This window comes from Giraffa tippelskirchi, chromosome 1, assembly GCF_054371585.1.
Source record: "Giraffa tippelskirchi isolate mGirTip1 chromosome 1, T2T-mGirTip1v1.2.pri, whole genome shotgun sequence".
NCBI classification, from domain to species: domain Eukaryota; kingdom Metazoa; phylum Chordata; class Mammalia; order Artiodactyla; family Giraffidae; genus Giraffa; species Giraffa tippelskirchi.
The window spans coordinates 216,158,575-216,174,644 of record NC_137275.1 but is presented as its reverse complement, the minus strand read 5'-3'; the positions used below and the strand labels follow the sequence as shown (position 1 = coordinate 216,174,644).

At 37.4% G+C, this 16,070-nt stretch overlaps 1 protein-coding gene across 3 annotated transcripts in view; it reads right to left on the bottom strand.

Annotated features, from left to right (window-relative positions):
• HSDL2 (hydroxysteroid dehydrogenase like 2) overlaps positions 1 to 16,070 on the bottom strand; it is a 54,093-nt gene that overhangs the window by 12,909 nt on the left and 25,114 nt on the right. For all 3 annotated transcript variants that reach the window (XM_081526965.1, XM_081526973.1, XM_081526983.1), the window contains 3 exons: positions 14,835 to 14,933; positions 6,194 to 6,388; positions 4,287 to 4,358 (listed from right to left, as the gene is read on the bottom strand). In XM_081526965.1, coding sequence (XP_081383091.1) covers positions 4,287 to 4,358; positions 6,194 to 6,388; positions 14,835 to 14,933 — 366 coding nt within the window. The remainder of the gene's footprint in view (positions 1 to 4,286; positions 4,359 to 6,193; positions 6,389 to 14,834; positions 14,934 to 16,070) is intronic.

The following is a 16,070-nucleotide window of genomic DNA, read 5'->3' as shown; positions in this document are numbered from 1 at the left end:
ATTCATACGACAGTACATTCACTCAACACTAAGTTGCCATTTCAAAAATTTGTTTTTGAAGACATGGATAATATTCAGGATATAATATTAAGTCAAATGAAGCATATACAATTAAATACAATATGATCCAATCAGGTGAAATATACATTTGTGGGTATGAATTTTAAGTTACATTTTCAGAAAATATAAGTGACTGGAAAGAAATAAACCAAGACACAAACAGTATTTATATTTGGATGGCAGGTTACACGTGGTTTTTAAATTTTTCTTTATTCTTTCTATACTAAGCTTTTTATATATAAGTTAATTTAAAATGATATCAAAATTGATTAAAGTACATTACAAAATCTATTGGATGTGGACAAAGTTATATTAAGGGGGTAAATGCACAGTCAAAATTATTTTATTATTTTTAAAGAAATAAAAATAAAGTATTAGCCTAGCAAGCAAGAAAAGAACAAAAATATGCAATCTCAAAAAGAAAACAGAAAAGAAAGAAATAAAGCAAGAAAATTTGAAATTAATGAATCAAATGGTTGCAGAATTTTGTGAATATACTAAAAATTACTTAATTACATACTTTAAAATGGTGAGTTTGGGGTATATGTAGATCATATCTTAACGTTGTAGTAGAAGTAATGAATCAGTAAAGAAAAAAGCAGAAGTATGAAAAATGAAATAAAATTTAAAATCTGGTTCTTAACAGCAAAAAATAATAAAATACACTAAAATTGAAAACTTTCTGGAAAACTAATCCAAAAAAAGGAGAGAAAAATAAACTGTAAAAAGGGGTAAGATACACAAAAGAACTTAAATTATAAATGAATACTACATGACAACACTTAAATAAATTTTAAAACTTTAAGTGGCTGGTTATGGGTTTTTTATTTTAGAAAAAAACATTAATTGACTGAGAAAATAGAAATATTGTCAAAGAAACAACTTCAGAAAAGACTCAAATGACTTAGTGAGACATTTCAAACCTTTAAGAAAAAGAAAGTTACCCAATTGATTGCCATATTCAAAACAGAACAAAAAATAAAATATAGGAAACAATAACAAAAATTTAGACATTAATCTAAATAACTGACAAAAAATCTTAACCAATATCTAACATCTTATGATAAAATCTAAAGATTTTCTCAATAAAATTAAGAATAAAAGAATACCTAAAACAAATAATTTCAATAAATATTTCCAAATGCTTCTGGAAGTTTGAGTCAGTATATTAAGATACATGCCAGAAATAATCCTGTAAGATACTATTACATTCAGATAATAAGTTTGACCACTTAGGAAATTCAAGAAATTACTCAATGATAATTACACCAACTTGACTTCACTTTCACTTTTCCCTTTCATGCACTGGAGAAAGAAATGGCAACCCACTCCAGTATTCTTGCCTGGAGAATCCTAGGAACAGCAGAGCCTGGTGAGCTGCCGCCTATGGGGTCGCACAGAGTCGGACACGACTGAAGCGACTTAGCATTAGCATTAGCATTATGTGTATAGAGAATTTGCTCTATAAAATTCACAACATGATACTCTCTCATACCTAATCTCATGATACTTGTATAAGGAAAGTAAGAGATGAGAAAATTGTTTCAGAGAGCTGAAGTGACTTGTCCAAGGTCAGAGACAAAAGTGGCAGGGACAGGACTCGTACCCAGATCTGTCTTACTCCAAAGTCTATGCTTTCAGTAACTGTCTCTCTATGAGAAACTATTAGAAGTCTAAAACAAAACAAAACAAAAACTCATGAAGGTGACCAGATATAAAGTCAATATAAAAAGTTAGTTTTTCCTTATTGTTTATAACATATCTTGTTTCAGAAAGCACTTCGGTATGCTTGATAAACTAAACACAATTCAGGATTAAAGTAAAAAGAAGTGAGTGAAGTTCTAAAAATGGCAACTGAAATACCCACCCAAGGTTACACAGCAGTAAGTGGCACAGCAGGAATTCCAACCCAGGCAGTCTGACTGGGTAATATTCCTCCACATAGTGTTCTATATCTAACTATGTAATTTTTATATCGCTAACACACAGGCTGAGCATAGCACTAAGACATAAACTCAGCAGAACTGGACCCAGCAGAGGCTGCTAAAAGCGAGGAAGGCAAAGACATTGGCTTGCTTCATGTTTCTGAAGGCAGGAAACATATAGGCATGTATTTGGTTTTAGAAGGCACATCAGACAGAACTAAGTTTATCATACAATAACTGTTGGAACACCTCTCTTACTAATAGGTGACTACTTCAGGTGACTTGTCCGTTAATCAAGATATATCATCTGTATCATCTGAGGTACCAAGGAGATGGCAATGAAAACTTCAGTGTAGTCTTGAAAGACACTTGCCAAGGGGTAAACTGCATCATTTATTACCTAGACTATTTAAGCATAGCATGATGACTGCACAAGAGAATAAAACTATAGGAGACAAAAAAACAAACCAATAGTATATTCCAGGAGAAGGCAATGGCACCCCACTCCAGTACTCTTGCCTGGAAAATCTCATGAACGGAGGAGCCTGGCGGGCTGCAGTCCATGGGGTCACTGAGTCGGACACGACTGAGTGACTCCACTTTCACTTTTCACTTTCATGCCCTGGAGAAGGAAATGGCAACCCACTCCAGTACTCTTGCCTGGAGAATCCCAGGGACGGGGGAGCCTGGTGGGCTGCCGTCTATGGGGTCGCACAGAGTCGGACACGACTGACGCGACTTAGCAGCAGCAGCAGCAGCAGTATATTCCAAAGGGACTGTCAGTAGACAACAAACATGGAAACTTTTGGGAAGGAAATGAAATCAAGTTCTCCTAAAATGAGTTTAGTAAGTTTATGATTAACCTCTACATCCAAAACTTCATTCCTTTGCTTGTTTCCTCTGATCTCAATTCTGTGCTAACTGAATACCAATTAACTAGAGTCGACTAAAATTGCTGTTGTTGGTAACATCACTGATGTATTAAAAATGCTGCTGTAGATATCATTAACACACAAGATGAGCTAACAGGCCTCTGAGCAATGGACCACCTGGCCAGAGAATCCTAAACCAGAGACATCCTGACTCCCAAAATTACAACCTAGAAATGTCACAGAGGACTTCCCTAGTAGTCCAGTAGTTGAGAGTCCACCTGCCAACTTGGGGGACACAGGTTTGATTCCTGGTCTGGGAAGATCCCACACGCCAGAGGCAAGTAAGCTGGTGTGCCACAACTCCTAAGCCCAGTCTCTAGAGCCCACACACTGCAACAAGAGAAGTCACTGGAATGAGAAGTCCATGCACTGCAATGAAGAGTAGCCCCATTCACCGCAATTACAGAAAACCCAAGAGCAGCAATGAAGACCCAGTGCAGCCAAAAATATTAACTAATTTAATAAAAAGATTAAGCTGGAAATAAGGTTTGGGACTAAAATGCATTGCAGTAAGGTTCTATAGGTTTGCTAAAGGTACAGAAGAAACATTGTCTTCAACTTTCTAACTGCCATCTAAAACATCTATGGTCACTTAGGAAATTTACAGAGTCTATAATATAAAAACTCTGTGCGACCCCATAGATGGCAGCCCACCAGGCTCCGCTGTCCTTGGGATTCTCCAGGCAAGAATACTGGAGTGGGTTGCCATTTCCTTCTCCAGTAATATAAAAATAAGGTGAGGGTCCAGAGGAAGCACTGCTATTCTTGTTCATAAACTATGAGAAAAATTCTCATGGGTTTTCACTGAAGTTTTTCTTCTGACACCTTTCAGTAAGTTAGCGGCATAATGCCAGAACACAAAGATTAAAATGTAAACTCTGGACCAATTTAAGGGAGCCATTGTTTCTACATTGCAAAAATGAAACAAACTCTGTGAATGGTGTCAGATGTACTATAACGCGGCACATTTTTCCTCAAAATAAAATATCAACACAAAACACCTAAAAATGGTGCCAAGGAAAAGAAAGAAAACCATTAAAAAGGTGCAATTTAAAGACAACTTTTTTTTTTCTTAAATGAAAAGAATATACTGAAAACTTCTTACCAGGAGAAGGAAAAAAACACCTCCTTTGCTAGAATTAACTACATTACTTGTCTAGTTTAAGTTACAAAAATAGGGAATTCCCTGGTGGTCCAGTGGTTAGGACTCGGCACTAAGATCCCTTAAAGCCATACGGTGCACTGCCCCTGCCTCCCCCGCCAAATACAAAATAGTTTAAAAGCAGAAATGTCCAATTCTATATTTTGGAAGATATATATATAAGTTAGTAACTTTATTTTCCCACAGAAAATCCGGTCTACATCTTACCGTATGAGTCTGGTTTCTTTGTAACTGTAGCTGGCTGTTCATCCAAGAAGAAATCTGGTAACAAAGGATGGCCTGAAAAATTGATCCCCAAACAATTGGGTTAATGGAACAACTTCTGTATTCAGATTTTAACATCTGTTTAAGAAACATTATATGTTTTTATTATATTGATCATTCTGGAGCTGTGGAAAAGACTCCCATGAGAAGTATAAAACTCTGACCTTCATTAGGCTAAAACACTTCCATTAACCTAGTTATCCTCCTCTCCTATGGAAAATTTCATCTTTAAGATCCAACCAAAGAGTTATTAAGCCCTCACCTGCTCTCCCAAGAGCTTTCTACCCCTTCTCATCTACCCATGCAACCCTTCTCTGTCCTGCTGCTGCTGCTGCTGCTGCTAAGTCGCTTCAGTCGTGTCCGACTCTCCTACCTCCCTCCAAAACACTCAGGGCTCATTTCTGACCTGGGCCCCTTGAGACACGGGGTTCCTCATTAAGAACTTGTTTTCCATCTCTGTCGACGTGTGTCTGTCTTTCCCCCCTCAGAAGATTAAAAAAAACGGAGGGCAGGGATGCACCAGTCTTTGTTAACTGTAGTACATGATCATATTGCTTTCAACACTTGATAGAATTTTTAATTTAAATTGAATTTAAAATTTTGTGTACAATGACACTGTATCTTTAAAATCTAAAGTGATAGTTACACTATACCAGGGTCCAGAAGACCTAGGTATGGTTCAGGTTCTGACATTTATTAGCTGACTGCTCTTAGGCAAAGGCTTAATCTTGTTGAAACCTCTTCCCACTATAAATATTAACTACTGAATACTCTGTACCACAAGCCAGGCACTGTGCCAAGCACATGATACACATTTTTGCATTTAGTTCTTACAAAAATCCTGTGTAGAAGCTATCTTTCCCTTAAAAATAGCTTTCCCTTAAAGAAAGCTATCTTTCCCTTAAACCGATAAAAAAAGTGAGGCTCAGAGGAAACAGGTGACATGCCTAAGGCTGCCCCCCTAGTGAGCAGCTAAACAGAAGTGGGAACTGGGTTGTCTCCTCCCAAACTCCGCAATTCCTAATCTCTGTACAATACTGCTTCCTTTACAGGACTACTATGAAAGTTAAATAGATACTATATATAAAAATGTTTTGTAAAACTATATAGAGCTACTTCATTCAATTTGTTTCAGACTGAAGAGATAGGGATGATACAAATAGAAACATGTGGTTTCTGCCACCAAGGAGCTCAACTTAATTACTAATATTTAAAATACACTTCTGCACAAATACAATTCCCGTTTGGGACTATGATTGTCTATTATACATTATATTTTATATGCAAAGTAAAAATGCATTATCATCACTGTCATCCCCTGCAGTTACAACAGGAAGAATTATTTTTGAACAAGGGGTCTTCTGAGAACTTCTCAAATCCCCGCCTTGTATGTGAGGCAGACCCTGTGTTCAGTCACCTTCACCATTCATCATGAAGCTACACTCAGACTGCACTTAAGAGATAACATTTGGAAAGAGCCCACAAAGATTTTGTAGGAAACTTATCACTGAATCATCTGTACCATGTCCTTGAACAAAATTTCTACTATGTTATTTTAAGACCAACTTCAGAAACTATTTTTCATTTTTGGCTTCAAGATTTAGAAAGGGTTAGAAGCTGATGGGACCTTTTCTGTGTATCTGTTAAAAGGTCTTCGGGCTCACTTATGTTTTCCCTTTCTCTTTTTTGAAAGTTGTGTTAGTCTGGGTCTTTCCCTTCCCTGGGAAGACAGTTTTTAAAAAGAGTGTATAAATGTTACAATCACATAAACACATACACAAAACGGATGTATGTCCACTGCAGACAAAGTGGACAAACACATCACTACTTTTTAAAACTAAATGTATTACCTGGTGTAATGGCATAGACATCAAAATTTTTTATTCCTTCTTCTTTTAAGATATTTTCATCAATAATAAAGTTGCCTGTAAAACTTTTTGGCTTTTTGAAAATGCAATATGCAGCATCTGCAATGATATCAACTTTTCTACATTGGCTTTCGATACCAGATCCCCCCAGCATATTCATAGCAGCAGTGTGTATGGCTGTAGAGAAAACAAACATACACATACATAACTTTAAACTGAGCAACGGAACTATGTGAGGAACAAGCAAGACAATTTATCTCTTTATAACTCAGGTGATGAAAACACAGTCCAGAGAGTTTAAAGGATTTGCCAAATGTTTTACTGACATAACTAGGTAGACAACACATGTTCCTTACTCTACACAACGCTGCCTTATATAGGACTCCTTCATGAGACTCACAGCAAAATTAGATTGCTGATTAAGAATGTGCAAAGAATTTGCATACCATTCTTGAGAGACAAGAAAGCTGGTGAGGAATACTAGCAAGAGCAATGAACTGTAAATCAGGTCAGTGATATTTTTATGCCAACTACACTGAGATTTTTGGCAGGTCACTTTAACATCTTTTGGCTTCAGTTTCCTGTCTCTAAAATATGGAGTCCCTTTCCTAAGCTTATTTCCTCTTTTCCCTCTACTAGAATAAAGAAACTTTGTCTTTCTTGTTCATCACTGTACCCCTAGCACCTGAAACAATGACAAGTATACTATAAACATTTGATAAATACTGGTTGGACTCGAGGGCCCTTTTACACCCAGATACTACTTTCATTTATGAAATACTAGAAAATAAAGAGAAGGAAAAAGAAAAAAAAAAGTGTTTTTTTGACCGCACCTCACAGTCTTCGTTCCCCGATGGGGGGACGATGAATCCATGCCCCCCTCCAGTGGAAGCTCGGAGTCTTAACCACTGGACCAACAGGGAAGTCCCAAGGAAGACTTTTCAAATTATCTATAATCCTTCTCCCCAGAGAAAATTATTATTAATGTTTGCATATAATTTCCACTGTTTTAGGTGCAAATGATTTTTAATTAATTAATTAACTGTTGGTGGCATTGAGTCTTCATTGCTTTGTGCGGGCTTTCTCCAGTTGTGGCACTGGTGTCTTCTCTGGTTGTGCAGCACAGGTTCTAAGGCTCGCAGGCTCAGTAGTTGTGGCCCACAGGCTTAGCTGCTCTGCGGCATGTGGGATCTTCCTGGACCAGGGATTGAACCCATATCTCTTGCACTGGCAGGTGGACACTTATACACTGTGCCATCAGGGAAGTCCCATACATACAATTTTTAAATTATGCTTTTGTGAAGTAACCTGAAACTCTACCATTAATACTACATTATTAATTATGTGTTGTCAAAGTTGTAAATAGTAACTTATCTCAATTTACATTTAAAGCAACGAAAATCCATTTGTTTAAATGTATTTTAGGCTTCAGTTTCTAGTAATCTAGATAAACACCTCTTCATTCTACTGTTAAACCACCATTTGAAATCATTACATACTGAAATAACCTATGTAATTCAGTCCACAAGATGAAAAGTTTGTAGTTTTCAAGACCCATTGACTCTTTCTCATTCAACAGTTATTGAATGTTATAAAAAAAAGTCAGGCACTACTGGAGGTACTGGGGACAGATGAGTGGGCAAAGTAGACCAAGTTCCTACTTTCATGGCAATTACCTCCTAGCACGCTTCCCTCTTGCAAAGCATACACATGAACTTGGGGAATTTCTCAAGTGCACTGAATTAGAAGATACTTCTCCACATTATAACTAAAATTCCTTTTCTAGGAATAAATTTTTTAACTTTACCAATAGCTCAAGAGCTCTGGCCTCACTCTTGAAGTGGTACTTTACGAATAAAAAATAGCAGCTAACATTTATTAAGTGTACCCTGTGCTCGGCATGCTGCTACATACTTTACATACGTTATCTGAATGAATTCCACATGATATGTACCATTATTATCCTCATTTTACAGATGACAGTACTCAGGCACAGAGGGGTTAAGTAACTGTCCAAGGTTACAGGTACCATTATTATCCTCATTTTACAGATGACAGTACTCAGGCACAGAGGGGTTAAGTAACTGTCCAAGGTTACAGGTACCATTATTATCCTCATTTTACAGATGACAGTACTCAGGCACAGAGGGGTTAAGTAACTGTCCAAGGTTACAGGAGCTAGAATTCAAATAGCTGACAGCTTGACTTCAGAGCCAGGCTCTTAGCCACTATGTGATTTGTTACACTTTGTTAATCAACATTTGTAGAGTTCAGTTATCATCTTACTCCTATAAACTGCAGAATTTTTCTATAAATATTTCAATACAGACAATGAGACCATATGCATACATACACACTCCACTCTTACTGTATACTGTATGAATGGTATGCAAAGTCTTAAAAATTATTAAGAATATGTCATGTAAGTATATACATGTCATGTACGTGTGTGTGTATGTACACACACATGCAATATAAGAATAAGGAATGGTTTCCCAAATAACCTATCATTACTTTAATGACTTTTCTATGGAAGATACAAAGAAGGCATGAATAAACCCCCTAAATCAGGAAGTGAGGCATGCAGTTACTCTCAACAAAAGTTTTGCAATGTCAGCAGGTCAACCCAACAGGTTATGCAACTAACAATAAAAACAGATTAATAACAGGATGAGTCAAATCAAATTCCCTAATGATTTCCGGCAAAAAAAAAAAAAAATCAAGATTTATAATGAAAGCTGATATGCCTTGAATCACAAGAATCCTAAAAGTAACCCTAAACTTATGTCTTATTAAGGAATAACTGGAAAATATCTACTAGCTTCTGAGTGGCTCTCCTGATTACAGCTTCGTATATGAAAAAAATTTATGTTTTCTAAGCACAAGAAATAATTCTAGTTTCTTTTTTTAAAAAATACTTTATTGAAGAGATGAATACATATTTTAACCATTTTCAATCATATGTATGTATATTTTAACCACTTTTTTGCTGAAGTGCATGCAAAGTCGCTTCAGTTGTGTCCAACTCTTTGCAACCCTATGGACTGCAGCCCACCAGGCTCCTCTGTCCATGGGATTCTCCAAGCAAGAATACTGGAGTGGGTTGCCATGCCCTTCTCCAGGGGATCTTCCTGACCTAGGGATTGAACCTACAGATCTTACGTCTCCTGCACTGGCAGGCAGGTTCTATACCACTAGTGCCACCGGATAAGCCCTTTTGATGGCGTAGGTGCATTTTATTGGTTTTCTTTCAGATTAACCATTTTTACGTGTATAGTTCTTTGGCATTAAGTACATTTACAATGATGTGCCACTATCACTGCCATCCATTCCCAGAACTTTTCCAAATATCTTTTAAAAAAATTATCTCAGTAAATTGGTTTATAATAGTACAGATGTTTCAGGTGTTTATATTTTGACTTCTGTATACGCTACAGCATGCTAGCCACCGAAAGTTTAGCTTCTATCCACTGGTACCCACTACTTTATTCTCTGTATCTACACACACACACATATTCTTCTATGTGTTCACTGAACCAAAACACCATTGATTATAAAGTGTAACCACCAAGGGGGAAAAAACCTACCAATTAAACTATAATACATCAACTATATAAGAGCAACCTGGTATCAAAGGCGTAAACGTGAAAACATGGACATCTCAGAATCAGTGAAATATGGTACAAACTGCTTAACCTAGCTTGATAAGTAGGTCCCTTGAAAATGGAAACCAGTTTCTAGTACCACAGAGGCCAGCTGCCACCTTGTCACCGTGACCTCCCTGGTTAGCTGAGTTTCCATATCTATGTGTAATGTGGTCCAGGTGACAGACGACTGCAGCTGTTCTAAGATGCCTTTGTTATCTCCCTCTCTACTGCCATTACCAAGGTAAGTAGCCACCAGCTGCAGACTCCTCACCCCAGCTCACTCGAAACCTATCCAAAAGCGGACTGGCCTCTCCTACCACACTTCTGATCAGTCCAGAGGCAAGAGGCAGCAGGCATTTTTCAATAGTAGCCCTCATCCCTCCTCCCCTCCCCGCCCTCCACTTCAGTAGAAACTATAAAATGTGTCCTGTAAAAGGATAAAGTTGTATTTCTGAAGGTAACAGAGTTGGGGGGGCCTGAGGTCCTCATGTTGGGAAACTACTAAAGGCATAATTGCTGGTCCATTTTTTGGATTTGTGGCATTCACTGGGGTGAAAGTTTTAGACCCAGAGGGAGCGAGGTAGCCAGTGAAGAGAAGGAAAACCAAGCCAGAGGGGACAAACATTGGACCAGAACACAGTTTTGATTGTAGATAATATATGTCACACTGTAGATATGTAGATAATATATGCACTCATTTCATTAAGTGCAATAAAACTCTTTCTGAAATGACAATAATGTTGGGAGTCTGCTGCTGGTTCCAGCAACCATAAAGAGAGAGCCACGCTATATGATCCAGAAAGAAAAGATGTGTCTTTAAATAGAGGCCTCAGAAACAGCGAGGAGACTGAACACCCTCTCAAATCCATTTTCATTGCCTCCATCATAAATCATGCAATATTCTAGCTAGATTTCCTGCCTCCTCTTTCCACAGTCTTACAAGTCAGCCTATTCAGATGCCAAATTAAACTTCCTAAACCTCATCCACAAACCACTGCTCCTCTTTGCCTTCTGCTTATTATTGCTCTCCTGCCTCTAAAATTCTAAAGTGACTCTCTACTGAATACAGGTTAAAATTCAAGCTCCTAAACTTGGCAATCGAAACCCTTGGACTTCGTCTGTCCGTCTCGCCCACAACCTCACACCCACCCAACATTCAGGCCAGTCCGAACTACTCACAGTTGCTCCAGCTCAGAGGGAAATAAAAAGCCCACGCCCCTCACAGATCCACCACGACAACTTCTTGTAGCTCCACCAAACACCCAGTATCTTCCCATACTTCAGACTCTGTTGTTCCCTCTGCCAAGAATGCCTTGTTCAGTTCTCCTTGTTAATTCCAACATCCTCAGTCTCATTTCAATGAAAAGGCATCCCTTTCTGACTTTTAATCAGAGCTACGTGGTCCTCTTGCTATGTTTCAAAAGTATCTTGTACGTAATTCATCATGCCACGTATCATAAGGAGCATGATTGTAAATTCAATTCACTATTTTATACAAGTCTAGGACCCAAATGATACCAATGTTCCAAGACGTCAAGTAAGCCTTCCATTAATAAAATGAACATCTCAACTAAAGCAAAGATCTAGGCAGTGAGCTGATTTCTCCTGCCAATCCTGATAATGTCCTTCACACTCCATGTCATACAATATTCTTCTCCTTTCTTATATAAACCTTTTATTCGGAATGTCTATTATGGACCTACATGGAAGGTAATCATACTGTATTCATTCATTCATCAAATATTAATACTTATTGAATCTCTGCAATGATGATAATAAAATGGACAAAACAGATACTATGTCTTTAAGAAGCTTTTCTAGCAAGAAAGACATTAAACAACTATTGTTATTGTTATCAGTAATTTAAATTCAAAGGCTGTAAGTGATGTGAAGGAGATGTACAGATACTAACTTTCTGACTCCATATATCATCTTTAATAACAGCAGTGATTAAGGCAGGGCAAGGAGGTTGAGAAAGGATGAGAGAAGGAAAAGAAGCTGAAAAAAAGAGGCACAGAAAAGTCCAAGTTTTAAACTTTTTTACTGTGATTCACAGTAAGTAACACTTCTTATGAGCAAGACTAAAACCACATAATACCTACACATAAACACTCATAAACATATGCATATTTCATTTATATGTTTTAAAGTTTACCAAATAACACTATTACAATGTGCAATGCTTTCTAACATTCTCTATTTTATTCAATTAAAAATAAAATGAAACAACAACAAAATTCTGGCTGCTACCTACTAAATCAATTTCACAATCCACTAAATTGATTTCATGCCTCACTAAACTGATTTCATGACTCACCAGTGAGTATTGACATGTAGTTTGAAAATATCGTAGAAGCAGTTTTTTCACTTTCATCTTTTGCCTCATTGCAACAAATACCACTCTCCAGAAAATCTTAAAAGAATTTTGTCTGCTAGAGTAACATAAGGGAAACGAAGAGGCAATAAATCATGGTTCTGATCCCCTGGTAGGTCAGGAAATAAAAGAATCTTAGTCAAACTGCAGATGGAATATTTAAAAAAAAACTGATTCCTCATAAAAAAGTTAAAAATAGAACTGCCACATGATCCGGCAATTTCACTTCTGGATATTTACCCAAAGAAAACAAAAACACTAATTCAAAAATACATATGCGTACCAATGTTCACTGCAGCATTACTTACAATAACCCAGATATGGAAGCAACCTAAAAGGCCATCAATGGGTAAATAAGATGTGGTGATATATAATACACACACACACAATGGAACATTACTCAGCCATTAAAAAAATGAAATCTTGCTACCTGTGACAACATGGACGGATTTAGAGCATATCATGCTAAATGAAATGTCAGACACAGAAAGACAACTATCATATGGTTTCACTTATGTGTGGAATCTGAAAAACAAAATAAATGAACAAAACAAAATGAAAACAGACTGACAGATACAGAGAACAAACAGGTGGCTGCCAGAGAAGAGTGGGGTACAAGGTGGGGCAAAATAGGTGAAAGCAATTAAGAGATACAGACCTCCAGCTATAAAATAAATGAACCACAGGAATATAATATGCAGCATAAGGAATATGGTCAATGTGAGTGTAATAGCTTTGCATGGGGACAGATGGTTACTAGACTTATCATAGTGATCAGTTCACTATATATGCAAGTATCAAGTGACAATGTAGTATACCTGCAACTAACATAATACAGTAAAATCAACTATGTTGCTCCTTTTTAGTCACTAGGTTGTGTCTGACTCTTTGGCGACCCCATGGACTGCAGCCCACCTGGCTTCCCTATCCATGGGATTTCCCAGACAAGAATAGTGGAGTGGATTGCGATTTCCTTCTCCAGGGTATCTTCCCAGCCCAGGGATCAAACCTGCATCTCCTGCATTGGCCGGCAAATTCTTTACCACTGAACCACCAGGGAAGCCCTATATCAACTATACTTCCCTTAAAAAACATTTTTTTTTTTAGTTCCTGGAGTTCTTATCAGAAAACAAAGATGGTGATTGGAGAACTGGGTGCAATGGCTAAACTCTCCTAACAGATACATTAGCAACACATCCCAGGGCTCCATAAATTCTGCCCCACAGTCCCCTGTTCTCTCAGCTTTAATACCATAGACCATTAGGCCTCTCACTACTGCCTGGGGCTGAGGAAGTCTCCTCACCTAGCACACAGCAGATGGAAAGTGAAAGGAACCCCTCCTTTGTTCCTAAGCTACAACTCTGGGTACATTCCACACTGTCATTCGTGGCAGTTCCATTCAAGAGTACCTCTAGGGCTACTATACCTTGCCAAAATACTGAATTACATGTTCTTTTAGCAGACAGCCCTACCAACCGACTCATCTACGAGGTGAAAAAGCCAAAGAGGTGTCCCCAGAAGCCTGCACAATGTCTGCCTAACAGCAACTGTCCACTAGGTATTTGTTGAGTGATGAATGAACAAAGAAAACAATGCCAGAGGAAGAAGAATGGGAACAAACAGTATCAAGGTCCTTAGAAGATTTGGGAATACATTAAATGACCCAATGGGGAGAATCTGGAAAATCCAGTATTGACCCTAAGGAGCTTCCCTGGAAAGGGGTCACACTAACTTACATGTTGGAGTCCTGATGTTAGTGCAACAAAGGTTCTGTTAATTTTTTTTTAAGTGAAATGAAAAAGTGATTTCCACTATGTTTTCTCTTTTTTCATACTTTTGGGGGGTAGGATTGTCATTTAGATTGAAAATAATAAAAGAAGTTGAGGTTTTCATAGGCACTACTAAATATATGAAAAAAAGCTACAATAAGAATAGTTTTTTTTCTTTTTCCTCCTTTAAGCTGTTCTGATATATAAGTGGAGGGTAAGCAGGACAAGCCTTCCTTTTCTGTCATTTCCCTCCCCTCATGTTTATACAACATATTCCCTAACCTGCAAGCCATCGGCTTCCACTGTACTTTTAACTCAAGAGCTGCATACAAAGCCCAGCCATAGGCAGGTTATCCTGTCACCTAAAGGGGATCCAGACACTCTGTGAACTCAGAACTTATGTGAAAGTACAGAAAAGTCAGCTTTTCATAAAGGGAAAAAACAAATTAGTAAGAGTACAGGAAAGTAAAGAAGCATTTGCTGGGATGTGTGAGGAGAAAATAAAAGTAACTGCAAGAGAATCTGCAGAATTTAAGGTACCCAAGACAAGGGTGGAAAAAAGGTTAGGGAAGCGTAGATGGCTTCCTATTGGCTTTGATGAGACTCTTCCAGTGTTCCTGAATTCAGTGTTTCTAGTACAGCAACCATGTAGTCATATAGAAGATGACCGAAAAGGGTCTTTCGTGTACAATAAAAAGCTGAATTTGTTTCCAAATAGACATACTGAGGTTTCCTTTTGATGGTCTACTCATTTGCACCCCACCCCACCCATCCAAGAGTGTCTAAGGCAATAAATGAGAATCCAACAAATGATTTCTTTTATAAGTACATACCTGTTTTAGGCCACAATGCATTGACTGCAATTTCACCTTTAAATTCTTCTGCCATTCCAAGTACACACATAGACATACCATATTTAGCAATAGTGTAAGCTGAAAGAAACCACCAAGAATTTAATTAAGAAACAAATTAATTTGTGAGTATAAATAACCAATTTCCTTCTATTACTATTTTTCCTTGATACATTTTTCAGAATTAATACTTATTAGTATGAAAACTTTTAATGTACTATTTTAAAAGAACAGTTTTCTATGTACACAGTTTTATATATATCAGGGATGAACTACTTTTATATATTTCCATCCTAGTAATTGTTTAAAAGAAAAGAGACAGTAATAAACTTTCATTCCTCTGAATATTATGGGGATAAATTACATTGTTTCTTTTTTTAATCCTTTTTTCAATGACAGTGACCATTTAAAGGAAAACTACTTCTAGTAAAACATTAACAAAAGTTTGCAAATTCATTTAACTGAGTCAACTAAAACAGAATTTGTTTTAGTTTTGTTCTATGGGTTCTTATTCCAAATGTCCTCCTTTCCAAATTTTATGGAATTATGTTGAAATAAGGACTAAGTATCTGATATAATAATCTCAAAGGAGGCACCTATACATAAATCTTGTTATTTAACATATGCACGCGTACTCAGTCACTTCAGTCATGTCCGACTCTTTGCAACCCAATGGTCTATAACCTGCCAGGCTCCTCTGTCCATGAGATTCTCCAGGCAAGAATATTGGAGTGGGTTGCCATGCCCTCCTCCAGGGGATCTTCCTGACCCAGGAATCAAACCTATGTCTCCTTTGTCTCCTGTTTTCCAGGTGGATTCTTTACCACTGAGCTACTGGGGAAGGCCTGTTATTTAGCATACTCACCTTAAATCATTAGTTAGGTGTGAAAAGTAAAGTATTTCATGGATAGTTTTGGAGTTTTATTACATTTTATTTTATATTCGAGTTTATCAACAATGCTGTGCTAGTTTTAGGTATACAGCAAAGTGATTCAGTTATGCATATACACATATCCACTCCCTTTCAAATTCCTTACCCATTTAGGCTGTCACATAATACTGAGCAGAGTTCCCTGATCCAGACAGCAGATCGCTGTTGGCTATCCATTTTAAACATAGCAATGCATACACGTCAATCACGGTAGTCTTAATCAACTTTATTGAAGAATAAGTTACATACAGTAAAACACACCCACTGGTACTTGAGGGAGCTTTCCA